This window comes from Sycon ciliatum, chromosome 1 (assembly GCF_964019385.1).
Source record: "Sycon ciliatum chromosome 1, ocSycCili1.1, whole genome shotgun sequence".
Taxonomy (NCBI): Eukaryota; Metazoa; Porifera; class Calcarea; order Leucosolenida; family Sycettidae; genus Sycon; species Sycon ciliatum.
This window is the reverse complement of record NC_088643.1, coordinates 79,577,243-79,592,919: the sequence shown is the minus strand read 5'-3', so window position 1 is coordinate 79,592,919 and position 15,677 is coordinate 79,577,243. Positions and strand designations below refer to the sequence as shown.

The window sequence follows — 15,677 nt, the reverse complement described above, 5'->3', positions numbered from 1 at the left end:
CATAGTTGTCTGATGATTGCCTTATCCTCAACAGTTGTCGCCATAGCTTCCTCAGTCAAGCATTTTAGCTACGTGCATGAAACGCAGCGTTACAACGTATGTATAATATAATTGGTGGAACCATTCTTTTGGACCTTTGTGGTTACGCTCCGCCCTTGTGGTGTTGAGCACTGTTGAAATCTGGGTATACCCACTTATATGTACTCTTGGTACAATCAAGAGTACATACAGTACTGGTATATTACATATACCGTTTATGTACTCTTGGTACAATCAAGAGTATGTTTGTGTACTCGTACTCATGGTACAATCAAGAGTACTCTTGGTACAATGTACATGACTCTGGATTGTACATGTATCTTTTTTACGGGCAAAATAAACACAATGAATATTTTTTCCCAAGTGTTCCAAAAACTTCAACTCAAAGTTCTAGAAAGAAAAAAAAAGAAAGAAAAAACACGCAAAAAAAACAAAACAGCATAATAATGTATGTACCTTCTTAGGTAAACAGCAGCAAGTTCAACTTCAAGTCAATATTCCAGTCACTGTTACCGCTCGTGCACGCTAAGCCGGTACCCGGGCCTCTACCACTGCCAGCGCAGCAGAGGTATCACCCACAGCCAAGGCAGACTGGCTAGAGAGCCTTCTGCACCCTCGGAGGCACATGATGCAGGACCGCAAGAGGGAAAAAGCGATCCTGCACCTGATGAAAGCCATCACATGAGAGTACATGTACTGCTCCCCTCTTTTCGCCGCCAACAGAGAGGCCACTCGTTTGTAGAGGGCCGTTGCTGCCTTGCCCATGCCTCCACTCGCAGACATCACAGCCGGAACAAAAGTGGCATGCTCCACTTGTCTCACTCTCTCTCTTCGTAGTGCCTTCGTTTCTCTCTTTCATGTCGATGATACACAGTGGTACGTGGTGCAGACTGATTTGAGCGAGCATAAGGATTAAAAACCCGGACATCAATAAGGGATTGTACATGTATTGCAAGCCTGGGAGTCGTAAAATACCGGTATTTTACGACTCCCTGGTGCAAGCCGATCACAAGGAGTAGTAAAATACTACTCCCCGAAGCCAATGGTTTCGGATGGGGTATCCCGATCGCAAGCGCACCGCCTACAAGTAGATCTACCAATCGAAAGTCCAGGAGTGCAGTGGTGTGCAGAGGACTGAGGTTACAGTCTTACTCTTAGCCCAGTATGCTGTCACCCAGCCCCAAGCAGCATTTGTGGCATTTGAACAGGGCCAGCGGCACAAATGGGCCTTCATTGCCTGAACCGTGCCCGACACCGCGCACTTGCTAGCTCCGTTGGAGGACACGATGCGCACGAAGCTCATTCCCGCCATCACCAACCGACCTCCTCCAGGTGATCTTGAAAGGCCCCTCCTAGCTCTACCCTGCAGAGACGGAGGTTTAGGGCTCATCATCCCGGCCCGGAGCCTCCCTGTCAGTCCAGCATCGTGACTCTAAAGCTATCACACACGCCCTCATAGAGCGTATCCTGCTTCAGAATGAATCCCTTGACGGCATCCCGCACGAGACAAGAAACGCAAAGGCAGATGCTTCATCACAAGCCCGCCGTGCACGCATGAATCACGCCAAGTCCTTCAAGGATAGTTGCCCTCCTGTCATGTTTCGGGTGCTGGAACTGGCTGCAGAGAAGGGAGCCTCTAGTTGGCTTACCTGCTGCCCGCTCCGTCGCTACGGTGTTGTCCTCAACAAGCAAGCTTTCCGCGACTCGCTTCATTTGCGCTATGGTTGGATCCCGTCTGGACTGCCCTCAACCTGTACATGCGGCGCTTCCTTCACACCTGCACACACTTTGTCCTGCCCCCTTGGTGGCTACCCCTCCATGCGTCACAACGACCTTCGTGATTTAACAGCATCCCTCCTGAAAGACGTGGCCCATGACGTGAGCACCGAACCTTCGCTGCAACCAATCACCGGTGAGACCCTGCGTCATCGCACAGCGATCTCAGCCGACGGAGCTCACCTGGACATGGCAGCATCCGGCATATGGGGTGGGCGTTTCGAGAAGACATCCGCGTCTTCAACCCTCATGCACGCTCCAACCGCCAGCAGTCACTTCCAGCTTCATACCGAAAACACGAAGCTGAGAAGAGACGCTCGTATGAGGAGCGAATCCATGGAATTGAGCGCGCGTCATTTGTGCCGGGGTAGTCTTGAGTGCATCTGGAGGATTCGGGAAAGCCGCGTCAGGCGAAATAGCACGTCATCGTACATTTGAGATCAGCGGGAAGAAGATGACGACGTCCACTAACTTAGTATCTGTGCACACGAATCTGCTGTGTGTGTGACTCTGTGTGTCAGCTATGATATCATCTTCAATGACCATTCTCGTCATTGCCAACTAGCGACGAGCCAGGCAAGCCGGATAAGGGACGAGCAAGCAGGGGCACTCAGCAAGGATCTTCTTCAAGACCTCCCCAAAACGGAACGGCGCACTCTCTCCCGCATCGTCGACGGACATGCTTCCGGCTGGCTGACCGTCCTACCGCTCCGTCAGGAAGGCTACGATATGTCCGCAACCCAGTTTCAGGATCAGCTGGCAATCCGCTACGGCAGGCAGCCCAACTCTCTTCCATCTCACTGTGACGGATGTGGCGCCCCATTCACCTTGCAGCACGGCCTTGACTGCCATAAGGGCGGCCTTGTCAAGAGAGGCCACAACGACCTCCGTGACAGTGATGCCAAGCTTGCCGACATTGCCTTCGGCGGCGTCACCATCGAGCCGATCCTCATCCCGGAACAGGACAGGAATGGTCGGCCTATGCTCCAAGCGGACTGGCTCGCTCGCGGAGTATGGGAAGGCAACCGGGTGGCGTTTTTCGATAACCGCATCGTAGATGCTGACGCACCCAGTTATGCCAAGGCCAACCTGTCCTGGAATGCCACCGCCAACAAAGCAGCTGCAGCGAAGAAGAGGAAGTACAAGCATGCCGCTGAAGAGCTACGAGGCTCTTTCACTCCTCTGGTGTGTTCCACTGATGCTGTCCTCCACCGCGAGTACAGTGCGTACCAGAAGCGTCTCGCCAGCCGCTTAGCAGCGAAATGGGAGAAGCCCTTCTCTGCCATGATGGCTTGGGTGCGCGTGCGCACTCAGTTCGCCATTTTCAGCGCCGTGGACATGCGTCTGCGAGGCTCCCGTCGCCGTCTTATGGGACTCTCCGTACATGACGGTGCCGGCGTTGGAATCGGCCACTGAGTCATGTTCTCGTTCTGTTTTTCTAACTTATTATACCGTTTCACTGATGGTCCTTTATCCCTGTCTTTTTCTCACTGAAGCTCCTCATTGTTGTTCTTTTTTTTTTTTACCAGGCGTGGGCCATCCCCTGATTTCATAGGTGCCAAACATTTTTACGTTTTTCAAAAAATAAATGATTGTTGCGTGTAAAAAAAATCTTCTGTGGTTCTATGCTAGCATGTACGTCTGAACCAGGGAGTAGTAAAATTTACTACTCCCTGGTCTGAACCATCCTGCAAAGTTTGAATGACGTAGGTTGAGCGATCGCTCCGCGAAATTTACTTTTTGAAATTCTCTTCATAGTATATCTTCCACCATTGAAATTTCGAATTTTGTCGTATTTTTGGCTGAGAGGGGTGGCTTGCAACCTCGATATCGCTTGTTCCAGGCATGCTTTGGAGCCATCTTCTGTTGAAATAGTGGCGGGAACCTGCCCTGCAACTGTTCCAACAGGAAATTAATCGATCCGAGAAAGCGCGAGTCCGCGAAATCCGGTTGAAAATGGAGTATTTCAAGCCTTTCCAGACGAAGATGGAGTTCTTTTCGGAGATGGACGCCGCTGAGATGGCAACAGATCTCTGCCGCCTGGCTTTGCCAGGACTGATTTGTTCCATCGTTTTCTTTTGTGCCTTTCGTGATGCTGGCAGCGGCATGACACTTGGGAAGCCTGTGGGCAACGTCCACATCCCCCACAGGCTTCTCATTCACTGGCACACGTGCCATGAAGATACCACACCACGGTCGGAGTACATAGCTGCTCTCAACAAGACACTGAACTGTAAGTCAGAATGTATTTCATCTTCATCTTGTCTCTGAACAGGGCAAATGAAATTTATTCATTCTACATGTATTTCATTTTCATGTCATTATAATGCAACAGGTGGCCACATACTGGATGAAAACAATATAGCTTTGCAAGACAGACTATTCAAGAATATTTCGAGGGTAAGATTAATTGCATTTATCTTCAGGCCAGATGTGAACCCACAGACACGCACTACATGGACACACACACACACCACACACACACACACAAACCATATACTAGCCCGTCACAAGAGAAGCACGCAAATCTGCAAATGCACTGGATGTGCAGACGTGCGCGTGCAAATACGCGCACACACACCATATACACGCCTGTCACAAGAAAAGCACGCAAATCTGCAAATGCACTGGATGTGCACACACAGATGCGCGCCTACACACACACACACACACACACACACACACACACACACACACACACACACACACACACACACACACCATGTACACGCCCGTCACAAGAGAAGCACGCAAATCTGCAAATGCACTGGATGTGCAGACGCGCACGCACACACATCACATACACACACACGAGGGCATGCACACATATAGCAGTACACCGGTGCCGTGATTCAAATTGAACAATAACATACTTAGAGAAGCGGGCCACAGTGAATGAAACAATAATGGTGATTTGCATGCCATCTATTCATAAGGCTCTTTTGTCCGTATGTGCATGCGGGCATGTGTACATGTACAGGTGTTTGCAAAGTATAGCAAGAGTACCGGTGGAGATAAGAGAAAACGAATATATGATGGAGAGTGCAACATGGTTATCTGTGCGGAAGAGATCATTTCGACGAGGGATAAGATGGAATCTCTTACCATGCAACTGGACACAGCAAAGAAACTAAATGAAGCGAAAGAGCAGGAGCTAAAAATATTATATGCACAGATAATTGAGGAGAGGAAACACGCCGAACAAAAAACACAATTAACAGAAAAGGCGAAAGAATTCACGGAATTCGCCAACACAGGAAAGCCGGTGCATGAACTGAGAATAAGGCAGCAACAGAGAAAAAAGAAAGAAATACAGAATAAAGCCCAAAAAGCACTATGGTTCTTGGAATCGTTCGGCTTCCGCCTAACATCAATGGATGTTACGTGCACAGCAACCGCTGAGAATGTGTCGGTGACCTTCGACAAGGAGAACATTGCAGAACCAAACGCAGCAAACACAGCAGCAACAATTGAAGACCGTTATGAAAAACTCAGTGAACAGTCCAAAACCGATATCAAAAAGGTTCTCTTCCTTTTAGATAAATTTTCAGGCAGTGATGAACTGTATCACGAATTTACACAGTTGTACAACAATATGCCACGGTCATACATGGTTGCCCATTATCGACGAAGAATGAATGCCTCATATGATATCCTGAGCCTGCCTGAACCATTTGAGGGAACAAGAATGGAGTTAGCCCCATTATTGGCTGATGACATATGTCGTCTGTTTGCGGCTGCCAACATTGAGGAGCCAAGCAATGAAACCGTGACGGTGAAGATCAGTGGTGATGGAGCACAGTTTTCCAGCACATCAAGCTTTGTATTGATGACGTACTGCATTCTCTTCGGTGCTACAAATACTCAGGCAAGTAGCAGCCATATGAGTTTCGCTGCCCTCAAAGGCTCGGAGACGTACGAGACATTGAGGGACGGGTTCAAGGATGTGTGGACGGAAATCAATGCCCTTATCAAGGTAAGCAATATAACCTACTTGCAGCATCTATGTTGTTGCTTTTATTTGTCACTAGATTAACAGGCAGGAGAATGTCATTCTTAGTATTGCAGGTTGGGGCGTAACTGGGCTCCATATTTTTAGGATTTTACCTCATGCTACTGTATTACTACTGTATTACTGTATTACTACTGTATTACTACTGTATTACTACTGTATTACTGTATTACTACTGTATTACTACTGTATTACTACTGTATTACTGTATTACTACTGTATTACTACTGTATTACTGTATTACTACTGTATTACTGTATTACTGTATTACTGTATTACTACTGTATTACTACTGTATTACTGTATTACTACTGTATTACTGTATTACTAACAGTACAGTCAAACTTGTAACCAAGAGCGGTAATGGACTCATTCACTGCTATTGTCAGCATGTGTTTATCTTTTTAAATTACATCACAGTGAATGCACAAAGGAGATGTGTTTGCATTGCTGTGTTTCATATCTTCTCACAGGACCCGACAGTGAAAGTTGGAGATAAAACTGTTCGGCTGAACATAGTCTTTGCAGCGGATTACAAGTTTCTCTTGCTCACAATGGGCATGAACAAGGCATCCGCCCGCTATGCGTGTGTGTGGTGCAAGGTGGCTGACAAAGACCGACATGACATGACAAAAGACATCAGTTTCTACAACACCGGACCAATGGCAAGGACGCATACTGACATGACAACACTTTACAAGGAGAAGACAACAGACAAACGACTAGGAAGCCACCAAGCACCACTACTCACCATTGACTTGACAAATGTCGTATTGGATGAGCTGCACTTGCTGCTACGTGTCGTGGATAGACTACTTGGCTGCATAATCTGCACTGCGCAGGCGGAGGATCAAAAACAAGGCGAAAAAAAGCAGTTGGGCACTAAGGTTAAATGCATAATGGCAACCATCAAAGAACACGTATACACTCCATTCAAGATATGGTTAAAAAAGAACGAGAATGGTCAGGACACTTCAAGTCTGGACTGGACCAGTATCGATGGCTGCATCAAAAAGAAACTCCTCGACCGGCTGCCGGAGCACTTCCCCACATTTATGGATGCAGAAACAGCAGTGGCAGTGAAGGTATGGTTCCCATGTGCCTGTATTAGAGATCGAAAGTATCGTCTTAAATTCTAGCCTACTGTAATTAACTGAAATGCTATACCAGTAAGAGACATTTAGTGGCATGACGTTTCGGAAACTTTGAAGCTGGACTGTATATCTTTCTAATTAACGCTCAAACCCACAACATCCAAGCAGTCCTTGGCCACCTGGATTGTAATTTGGATAAAATCAGTTTTTGTGGTGTAGCCAAGGACTATTTCTGTGTTGCGGGTGGGACGTTAATTAAATTCCATAACAATTATGTATTAATGTGCGTCTTTGATTTTGTAACATGAATACCTAGGTTGCAAAATGCGGTGGTGGTGCTAACATTTATGGGAAACCTAAAACTTGAAATACTCTGAATGAATGATGTGTATGTTATTTTCCTGCTTGCCTTCCTGTAGGACTTGTGGATAAATTTCATTAGTGTCCATGACCAACTGTGCAAACATGGCTCTACCGCAACTGACACGTCCACAAGCGCAAAGGCGTTTATTAATAAATTTACGGCTCTGGGTCCGGTACACCAGTCATACTTCAAAGCCAGAGTCACTCCGTATATGCACGCGATGGCGTATCACGCCCCAGGAATGGCTGAAAAATATGGAAGTCTGAAGCTGTTCTCGGGACAGGGCGTAGAGAAAAACAATTCGGACAGCAAAAGTTTCTACAGAAGCTGCAATCGCCATCATGCCGCAGTCGAATGGATGCAATTACCACCCGTGAGGCTCGCACTCACGCACGTACGCACACACACACACACACGTGCACTCACACACACATAATATACACACACTATCTTTCTCTGCCTCTGTCTCTCTCTCTTTCTCTCTCTTTCTGGCCTCGTCACCTTCACATTTAATTGGCGATCACACCAGTTGAGACATGCACTTCACGCTGACCCATCATCACCTGACTTGAGATCTTGCAAGTTGAGACATTTGTTTTAGGCTATTACCTGGCGTGCGATATTGTGGGTAGGTTCTGTTTTTGTTTCTGAATATGTGACATTATCTTCAATGTTAGTCTCAATTCTTAGCACTAGTTATGATGTTCCTGGTATATTGCCACGTTATTGTTATTACCTTTTTTTCTGTAGTTATATTGTTGTTTTGTTCACAGGAGTCACATATCCCTGAAGATGCCCTCTTGGGCAAAAATTTGGAAAGGAGTTTGAAGTTTGGTTTTGAGAGATTTGGAGAGACTTTGATTTTTTTTTTTTAGCCAAGGACTTTGTGCGGCCGTGGGCGGTGAAAGAAAATTAGAAATCATGACAAGGCTACAGAGGAGTTACGCCATCCTTATTATAATAATAATAATTATATCTAGGGTTTCCATTATTATTTGCCATGGCGACCCCCGTAAGTCCACATAAATGGCAGGGCAGGGTTAGGCCTTTTTTCTTTTTCTGCGAGTCTCATTATGTTCTGTTAACATGTTGCCCGTACAAGATGCCGATTACAAACGGGGAAAAAAGGAAAAAAACCGATCGAGATGGGTGCGGTACCGGTACTCCCTAGTAGGCCTTGGCGGATAATGCTCGAAAAGGTGGCAGATTCTGCCCGAAAAGCAGTGAAATTGGCAGAACCATACAAACCTTATGGCGGGCAATTCCTCGAATTCTGCTCCATTTCTTTATCCACATACCAAACATGCATGAAACTTACCAGAAAAAGTACCGAATTCTGCCAATTTTTCTGCCGGCATTATCCGCCAAGGCCTACTCCCTGGTGCCAAGCAGGGATGAAAAATGGGGTTTCAATCTTTTCATGACTGCACCTGGCCTGGCCGCACCTGTGCAAAGACGGCTTTTACTGGGGGAGGGGGTGTACTCACTGGTATTTACATGAGAACATTGTACCCAGCTCTACAGTTGAAATTACATTTGACCTGACTTTAACCTGTGGGAAGAGATCATAAGCACTACTAGGTGTTTGGAAAGGGCAAATGTTCCTGGCAAGGGGAATTATCCAACACCGTGGCACCGTCATGAAGATAGATCAACGCCATCCATGATTTCATGACTTCTTCTGCAAGTTGTGACCTGACTTGGGTCAGCTGAATGAAAGAATCCAGAACTGAGTCCATAAACAAACGTTAGAAGTCAGCTAATAATAATAATAATAATAGTCACAATTCTAGATGTAAATGCACTAGGTTTTGTGAAGGAAGAAATAGTGTGAAGTGCTAAGTCACTGTGCGCCTAGCCTCTGTGCGGAGAACTGACAAGTGATGATCTATAAGTTTTTAGTCAAAAATTCAAAAATGGATCAATGCAAGGGAACTTGAAAAGACCAGCTTATCAGCACAGGACGTGATGTTAAATACCACTTGGTTAATCGATACAAACACTTGAAAAGAATAAAGCAAAGATCTAAGTTGTAATGATACGTGACAGCATGCCAATACACTCCATACAGTACATGTGGCACATTAATTTGGTGGCCACACGAATAACGTTAGCAACGTCTATGCAATGCCCGGCACATCTAAATCGTATACCCTTATGTAGTATGCAGCATTCTGAACTAGACGACACTGCTTAGGGTAATGGCCAGCCAGAGTGTGCAGGAATACAACTACATGTATACTAGAACTGTGGCCAGTACTGAGTACATGCATGCACAACGAGCAGCTGCAGCACACTCACAATGCACACCAAAGTAAGAAACAACAGTACAGGATTGCTCCAGGGCTAAACTGTGAGCAAGTGCTGGTCATATACAAAGTACAGGCAAAGCAGATATAAACTACAACCATAGCGTACGAATTCTTCTAGGACGAGGAAAACCAGTACACAAACACACACACACACACACACACACACACACACATGTGTGTGACCGCACATATTTACTGCTGCTGGCATTGCTGAGTATCATCCTGGACCACTGTGTCGTTCTGCCAGTCACCCAGGCGAGTGCGGAGTGAACGGCGGCGATTGGGTTGCAGAATACCAGGACGAGGAATATCTCCGCTTGCTGCTGCCGCTGGAGCTGCCGCTGGTCCGGAAAAGCGGACAGACTTGCGGCGCTCACTTTTCTTCTCATCTCCTGGTACACATAAATACAAAAACCAATACACCATCATTCCTCGCACTCTGTCAGAATTTGCTCATGCAAGAGTTAGAATACTGTTGCCGTACCACAGGTACATTCCCTCCCTTCAGGAGGAATAGAAGATAGGCAGAAGAATAAGATGCATTGGAGTTGGGCTAAATGGGCTTCACAAAAGGACATTTGCAATGTAATGTATCTAGCAATGCCCCAGAGCAATACAACATTCTGAATACCAGTCACAGAATAAGTCAGCGAAGCAACGTACTTCGAAGTACAATTCTCTGGCATTCGCATAGCTGGGTACAACTTGTACTAATAACAATGATGCTTGAATATAACGGACAACTTTCCCCAAAGAAGGTTTGCATCACGCTGCATCACGCATTGCAACAAGAAAGTTGAGCAAAGCCCAACTTCTGCTAACAGTTGCAGCAGCAGCAGCATGAGCATGATTTATAGGGGGGTCCCAGTTTTGCAGCTGTCATATTGCAAAATTGCTTCTGTGAATCTCGCTTCACCCCCCAGCCTGCCGAACAGCAGAAGTACAATAATCAATGCCGCTGCTACCTGCGCACAGGAACAAGTAAATTTCCTCTAGAGCAAATGTACTGCAGTACATACACGTAGGGCTGCAGACCGCCATTTGCATGGTCCGCAGTTCAGAATCGGACTGAAGCAAATCACAAGCACTGCACTCACCCTTCTCTGATCGTTGGCGTTCGGAGTGTCTTGGTTCGTCTTCATCACCAGGCTTGTTACACATGGCGCCGTGTCCAAGATCTCTCTTACTCTGCTGCTCACGGCGGTCGGCTTGGTTATCATCGCCAAGTGGTCTACGTGTGACCAGTGCCGACTGCAGTAGGCGCGGTGAGCGACGCCGTGCCTGACCGCCGGCCGACGTAACATTACCACCCTCTTCGTCGGTCGACGACACGGCAGCATCGGAGTGGATACCACTAGCCATGGACATAGACACGATAGATGCAGACGTTTGGTCATAGTCCGTGGCCGCCGGCGCAGTCACCTCTGCTGATGCCGTCGTCGATGCCGGGCTGCTTGCCGGAACGGGGGCGCGAGTTGGCTCTCGACTCTCGCGCAGCCGGGGTTCCCGGACAGCACTGCTGAGCGACGGTGGTTGTGTGGCCGCTGTTGGCTTGGCTTGTCTGGATAGTGTAGAACTGTGCAGTGCGGAGTCAACCATGGACGTGTTGGTGGTTGATGCCGCAGCTATAGTGCCAGTGCTCCTATACAGCAACATCACACCATGACAACAACAAGAACAAGACTGATAGGTATGCAGGAATTTAAGAAAGGGTACGCACATCCACCATGACAACAAAAGCATGATGTTTGCAAAGAGATTACACAATTAGATGAACCTCGCCTTTGCCAAGACCCACAAATGCATGTCAAAATCATGATTATAGTGCTCTTACCTGTTGACAGCTGACATTGCTGTTGTGGTGGCTGCTGTTACTGAAGAAGTTCCAATGGTGGCTGCAGCACTTGCTGCTGGTGTGCTCGCAGGTGTATTCGCCTTTTGCATTTGGAGCCTGCGGCGAAGATCCCGATTCTGGCTCTCGAGACGTTTGTTCTCAGCCTCCAGCTGGCTGCAATGGATCTAAAACGACCAAGATACAATCAAAGCATGACTTTAATACTGTGCCAGGATGGGAAGAATGGGTGACTCATGCAACCCACAGTTATGCACCCATTCAAAATCAACACTCAAGGTCATAAAATAACTACTACTAAGTACAGGGCTGGGCAGTGAATGTTCTGTGCAGTGAGCCTAGCAGCCCTCGACGGCCTGAGCAGTAGAGCTCGTGATGTGCGTTGCCAATTGTCAACAAAAGCTACTCACTACAGTGCAGTTCTGAAGCCAAGGGTTAGGTTTCATTAGCCTGTGCCCTAGCTGCATACAGCAGTCACTTGTGGCACACTACTAGAGTTACAGCATTGGCAACGCTACAAGCAAAAGCACAGTAATGTGTACCTTGAGAGTGAAAGCTCCTGCTTCGGTCACGATGGATTTCGTATCCAGACCAATACCAGCGAACCTCGGTGCGCCTTCTTCTTTACCAGCTGAGCAGTACAGTTGCAGCAAAAGAAATAAGGGCGCAAACGCAAACGCACACACACACACGTACACATGGAAGTATACAAACATGTTTATCATCCGTCAGCTGTGGTGTACACTACCTTCTACTTCAGAAGTATAATTATGTACAGCAATAGAAAGAGCACAGTTATTGGCTAGAATAACACTATAAAACAATAAGGGTATTTTTCTAATGGTAAGGAAGTATTGTGCATAGTATGTACGCTGTGCACTGTGCGTGATGGTGATATGTACTTACTGATGGTAGCCTTCCTCTTCAACATATCATTCTCAGCCTGCAAGCGCTGAATGGTTCTCTCCAACTCACCAAGGCGAGCTTTCAGCCTGGACACATCGGCAAGAACAGCAAAACACACACACACATAGACACACACACACACACCTTAGTTTTACAAGTTTAAGTGACAGCACTGTACAGATGCTCCAAAGAATAATAATAAATATTGGCGTAACCATGAGGCGGATCGGGAATCAGGACACAGTCGAAGTCAGGTGGCCATTTCGGTACAGATCAGGCAAAACAAGAACACTGAAGTTGACGGAGTGGAATTGTATTCTGGTCGATTCGTTGACTACATTGTAGAGTAGGTGCAATCTGTGAAAGTCATAAATTCATTATCACCCGATGAATGGTACAACAGAGTTTGACCACTACCAACACTTCTGTTGCTGGTACCAGTCGCAAGTCTTTTGAGTATCGCAAAGCCGCTAGATCGCGTGACAGAAGCGTACAACCGAAAAAAATGCTCGGTGTAACGGGCAGGCACAAGGATGGTTAAACAAAGATACGTTGAGGATATCTCAATTACAATTTTTTGATGCAATGCTCGGCAAGCCGCCTATGATACAATGCAGCCATTTCTGATGCGGTGGAGATCAACCCTGTCTTGTGAGAAAATTACAGAAAAACAAGTGTATGCACCCCTCTTTTCTTTTGTTCATTGGCTTATGCGAAGGCTAGCCAAGCTTGCTTGGTGATGTCAACGCGAACAAGCATGATAATAATAATGCACCGAAAAGGACTTCAACGGACATAAGAAGTGTGAACACACACTACAGTGTATTATATCATACATTGTGAGCTTGGATCGAGTAGCAGGCGAGGTGCTTTGTTGTTGTGTGCTTGAAGTTGTTGTTGCTTGTTGGTCCAGCCGAGACTGTTAACATGATAAGCACAACACACATACACACACACACAAACACACACATACACACACACACATACACACATACACACACACACACACAAATACACACACACACACACAAACACACAGATACATAGGCATACACACAAACACACAGAAACATAGACACATGTACACAGACACCATACACACACGCTTGTAGTTACTCAGAGCCAGAAACTTGGTCACTTAAGTCTCCCCAGAAGAGGGGAAGGAGATTCAAAAGGAACCTTCGAAAGATGACTCAATTGGCTCAATGTGCAGTAGTATGTTCTGACCCTGGATCCCCGTGATATTTGAGCATTTTCAGCACTGTTATGAAACGATGTATTGGTTTCCTGTGTGATGACATTCCCCAAACTGTCTTCGTCTAGTCACGTGCATGTGTGATATGAGCATGCGCGATGTTGTAGTCGATAGCCCTTTTGTCAGTCTTGTTGTTCGTCTCTTTGAGTGTAGTTTGCTATTCTATTGTCGTAGTCCCTTGTCTTAGTGTCAAGAATATAATAACGTAAACAACAAATACTTGTCCTTTGTGCCCTGCGTCCTGGGAAACGGAATGGCTGTGATTCCGTAACAGCACACTGGGTCCATCATTCTTGAAAAGGCAAAGTAAAATGCATAATTGAAGACGTCCACATGCACATGTGGGACAAACTTACCTGCATTTCAGCTTGCATCTTTTTCATGTCTAATATTTCCTTTTGTAGATCGCGCATCTGATTATCCTTTGCACCAAAGAGGAAAAAGTAGAACCACACAGTGGCACACACACACACACCAAAACACATGACGTGATGTAGTAAGACCATGAGCACCACCAGAGCTGTACACGTGTACTTCACGCATAAACACTCATGTGTGCTTCAGTCACGGCTGTTAGCTGCACTTGGATCGCGGCAACTTACTTTTCTGCACGTGAACCATGAAAAATCAATGCATTCTCATGCATAACCAGTCAGCTGGCCTGCTCGCCCACGCATTTGACAGGTAACAATTCCATCAAATTTGAGATATCGCTTCGTTCTAAGTCTCAAAACAGTTCTAAAGTCACCAAACCACGCTGGTAATCGATGGCTATTCAATGTTAACATCTTCAGGAAGACTTCAGCCGTTTCCCGAGAGTTTGGGCATCGTTGCCGTTATTTTCACGGTGTTCTTCTTCCTCCTGTCTGGAGCTGCAATTGCATCCTGGAATTATTTGAAAGGCATTTCGTGCGGGCTGTGGGGGGTTCCAACAGGCATAAACTGACATCGCTATAGGATAACTGGTAACTTTCACCCTTCAAGGAGGTAGAGCAATGAGAATTTTTTTGTGGTGGTCGTCCAATTTTTGTGGCGGTCGTGGCTGTATTTGTGCACTTCCAAGGCTTTCATTCTGCCTGATACTACTCTCTGCTGTATGGGAATCGTGTTTAGGCACATGTAGCTGTCTTATTTGGTAGATCTGCTGTTTTCAATCACTTGGGACACTTTGTCTAGCCTATTTGTCTTTCGTTCGTGCCATCTATCAGTTTTGTGGGGTGCCCTGGCCTGTATTTGTGAAGTTCTCGAGTAAAGACCCTAATTCTTGACTGGAGTCACGACTTGAATTGTATTTGCTGGGCGAGCCCTCGTTCACGCAGTTGTCCTTATCGTAATAGTCAATATCTGCTTGCTGGGCGGACTAGCGGCTAGAATAGGGATGACCAAATGGTCCAAGTGTGTGCTAGTACACGATTATTGTTTTCATCATCGTGAAATGAGCGTTGTGGAATTGCAGTCGTCTGCCTTTGGCACTGAGGACACGAGGAGAGTTGATTGTTACTTCTGCTTAGCAACGAAGCGGTCATCAGCTCTCTTTGTTCTAATTATTGAGAGGACATACCGGCATCGCAATCAAGTAAAGATTAGGCAAACCTCGCCAACCTCCAAAGAGAGTCGAAGATAATATTTTCTCCAAATGCAAAGACGATCTTTGTGAGTTTGTGACTTGCATTTGCGTGCATACATGAGCAAGTCACGGACCACGGCACGTGCGCTGTTACCATGCCATCTCGAACCGACGCCATCTTTCTAAGTTGCCGCTTCTTGACAGCCGTGCAGTGCAAAGACTTAAGGACTTTTCGCACAAATACCCGGATATATATGCCCCCCCCCCCCCCCCCACTCTCCCGTTTCTGGTTCGATATTTGATGCATGGAAGGTTGACGCATAGCCAGTGAAATGCGATGACCCCGAGGTCTGAGTGAAAGTTGGGAGAACACTACTAAAATGAAATGGATTGCCACTCGCGATCTCTATACCCCCCCCCCCCCCCCCCACACACACACACAGCTGAAACAGGCAAGAGGCAGCACCTGTACTCACAGAAAACTCAGACGCATTGCAACA

General features: G+C 46.6%; 3 protein-coding genes across 4 annotated transcripts in view; 2 read left to right on the top strand and 1 right to left on the bottom strand.

Annotated features, from left to right (window-relative positions):
- The first annotated feature begins 3,565 nt into the window (after nt 1-3,565).
- Nucleotides 3,566-5,093, top strand: LOC135807856 (uncharacterized). The gene is made up of 4 exons (XM_065321257.1): nt 3,566-4,048; nt 4,151-4,215; nt 4,796-4,984; nt 5,073-5,093. The coding sequence occupies exons 1-4, from the start codon at nt 3,772-3,774 to the stop codon at nt 5,091-5,093; spliced, it is 552 nt and encodes a 183-aa protein (XP_065177329.1). The 5' UTR covers nt 3,566-3,771.
- Nucleotides 5,013-8,354, top strand: LOC135805713 (uncharacterized). 2 transcript variants are annotated; one of them, XM_065319798.1, is made up of 3 exons: nt 5,013-5,791; nt 6,301-6,912; nt 7,341-8,354. In XM_065319798.1, the coding sequence occupies exons 1-3, from the start codon at nt 5,189-5,191 to the stop codon at nt 7,719-7,721; spliced, it is 1,596 nt and encodes a 531-aa protein (XP_065175870.1). In that variant the 5' UTR covers nt 5,013-5,188; the 3' UTR covers nt 7,722-8,354. The 2 variants fall into 2 exon arrangements, with proteins under 2 accessions (XP_065175870.1, XP_065175871.1); XM_065319799.1 differs by having other exon boundaries at nt 6,301-8,354.
- A 593-nt stretch (nt 8,355-8,947) lies between these two features.
- Nucleotides 8,948-15,677, bottom strand: part of LOC135805712 (uncharacterized) — a 37,290-nt gene continuing 30,560 nt past the window's right edge. Inside the window, exons 32-38 of the mRNA XM_065319797.1 lie at nt 13,967-14,032; nt 13,192-13,274; nt 12,356-12,441; nt 11,992-12,080; nt 11,432-11,616; nt 10,695-11,239; nt 8,948-9,989 (exon numbers count right to left, since the gene is read on the bottom strand). Coding sequence (XP_065175869.1) covers nt 9,790-9,989; nt 10,695-11,239; nt 11,432-11,616; nt 11,992-12,080; nt 12,356-12,441; nt 13,192-13,274; nt 13,967-14,032 — 1,254 coding nt within the window. The 3' untranslated portion in view covers nt 8,948-9,789. The remainder of the gene's footprint in view (nt 9,990-10,694; nt 11,240-11,431; nt 11,617-11,991; nt 12,081-12,355; nt 12,442-13,191; nt 13,275-13,966; nt 14,033-15,677) is intronic.

Bases quoted from the DNA above. Each gene is read 5' to 3' on its own strand.
- LOC135807856 (XM_065321257.1), top strand. From the start codon at position 3,772: ATGGAGTATTTCAAGCCTTTCCAGACGAAGATGGAGTTCTTTTCGGAG. The intron at 4,049-4,150 runs GTAAGTCAGAAT...ATAATGCAACAG, and splicing joins TCTCAACAAGACACTGAACT to GTGGCCACATACTGGATGAA. The intron at 4,216-4,795 runs GTAAGATTAATT...GTACATGTACAG, and splicing joins TATTCAAGAATATTTCGAGG to GTGTTTGCAAAGTATAGCAA.
- LOC135805713 (XM_065319798.1), top strand. From the start codon at position 5,189: ATGGATGTTACGTGCACAGCAACCGCTGAGAATGTGTCGGTGACCTTC. The intron at 5,792-6,300 runs GTAAGCAATATA...ATCTTCTCACAG, and splicing joins AAATCAATGCCCTTATCAAG to GACCCGACAGTGAAAGTTGG. The intron at 6,913-7,340 runs GTATGGTTCCCA...GCCTTCCTGTAG, and splicing joins AAACAGCAGTGGCAGTGAAG to GACTTGTGGATAAATTTCAT.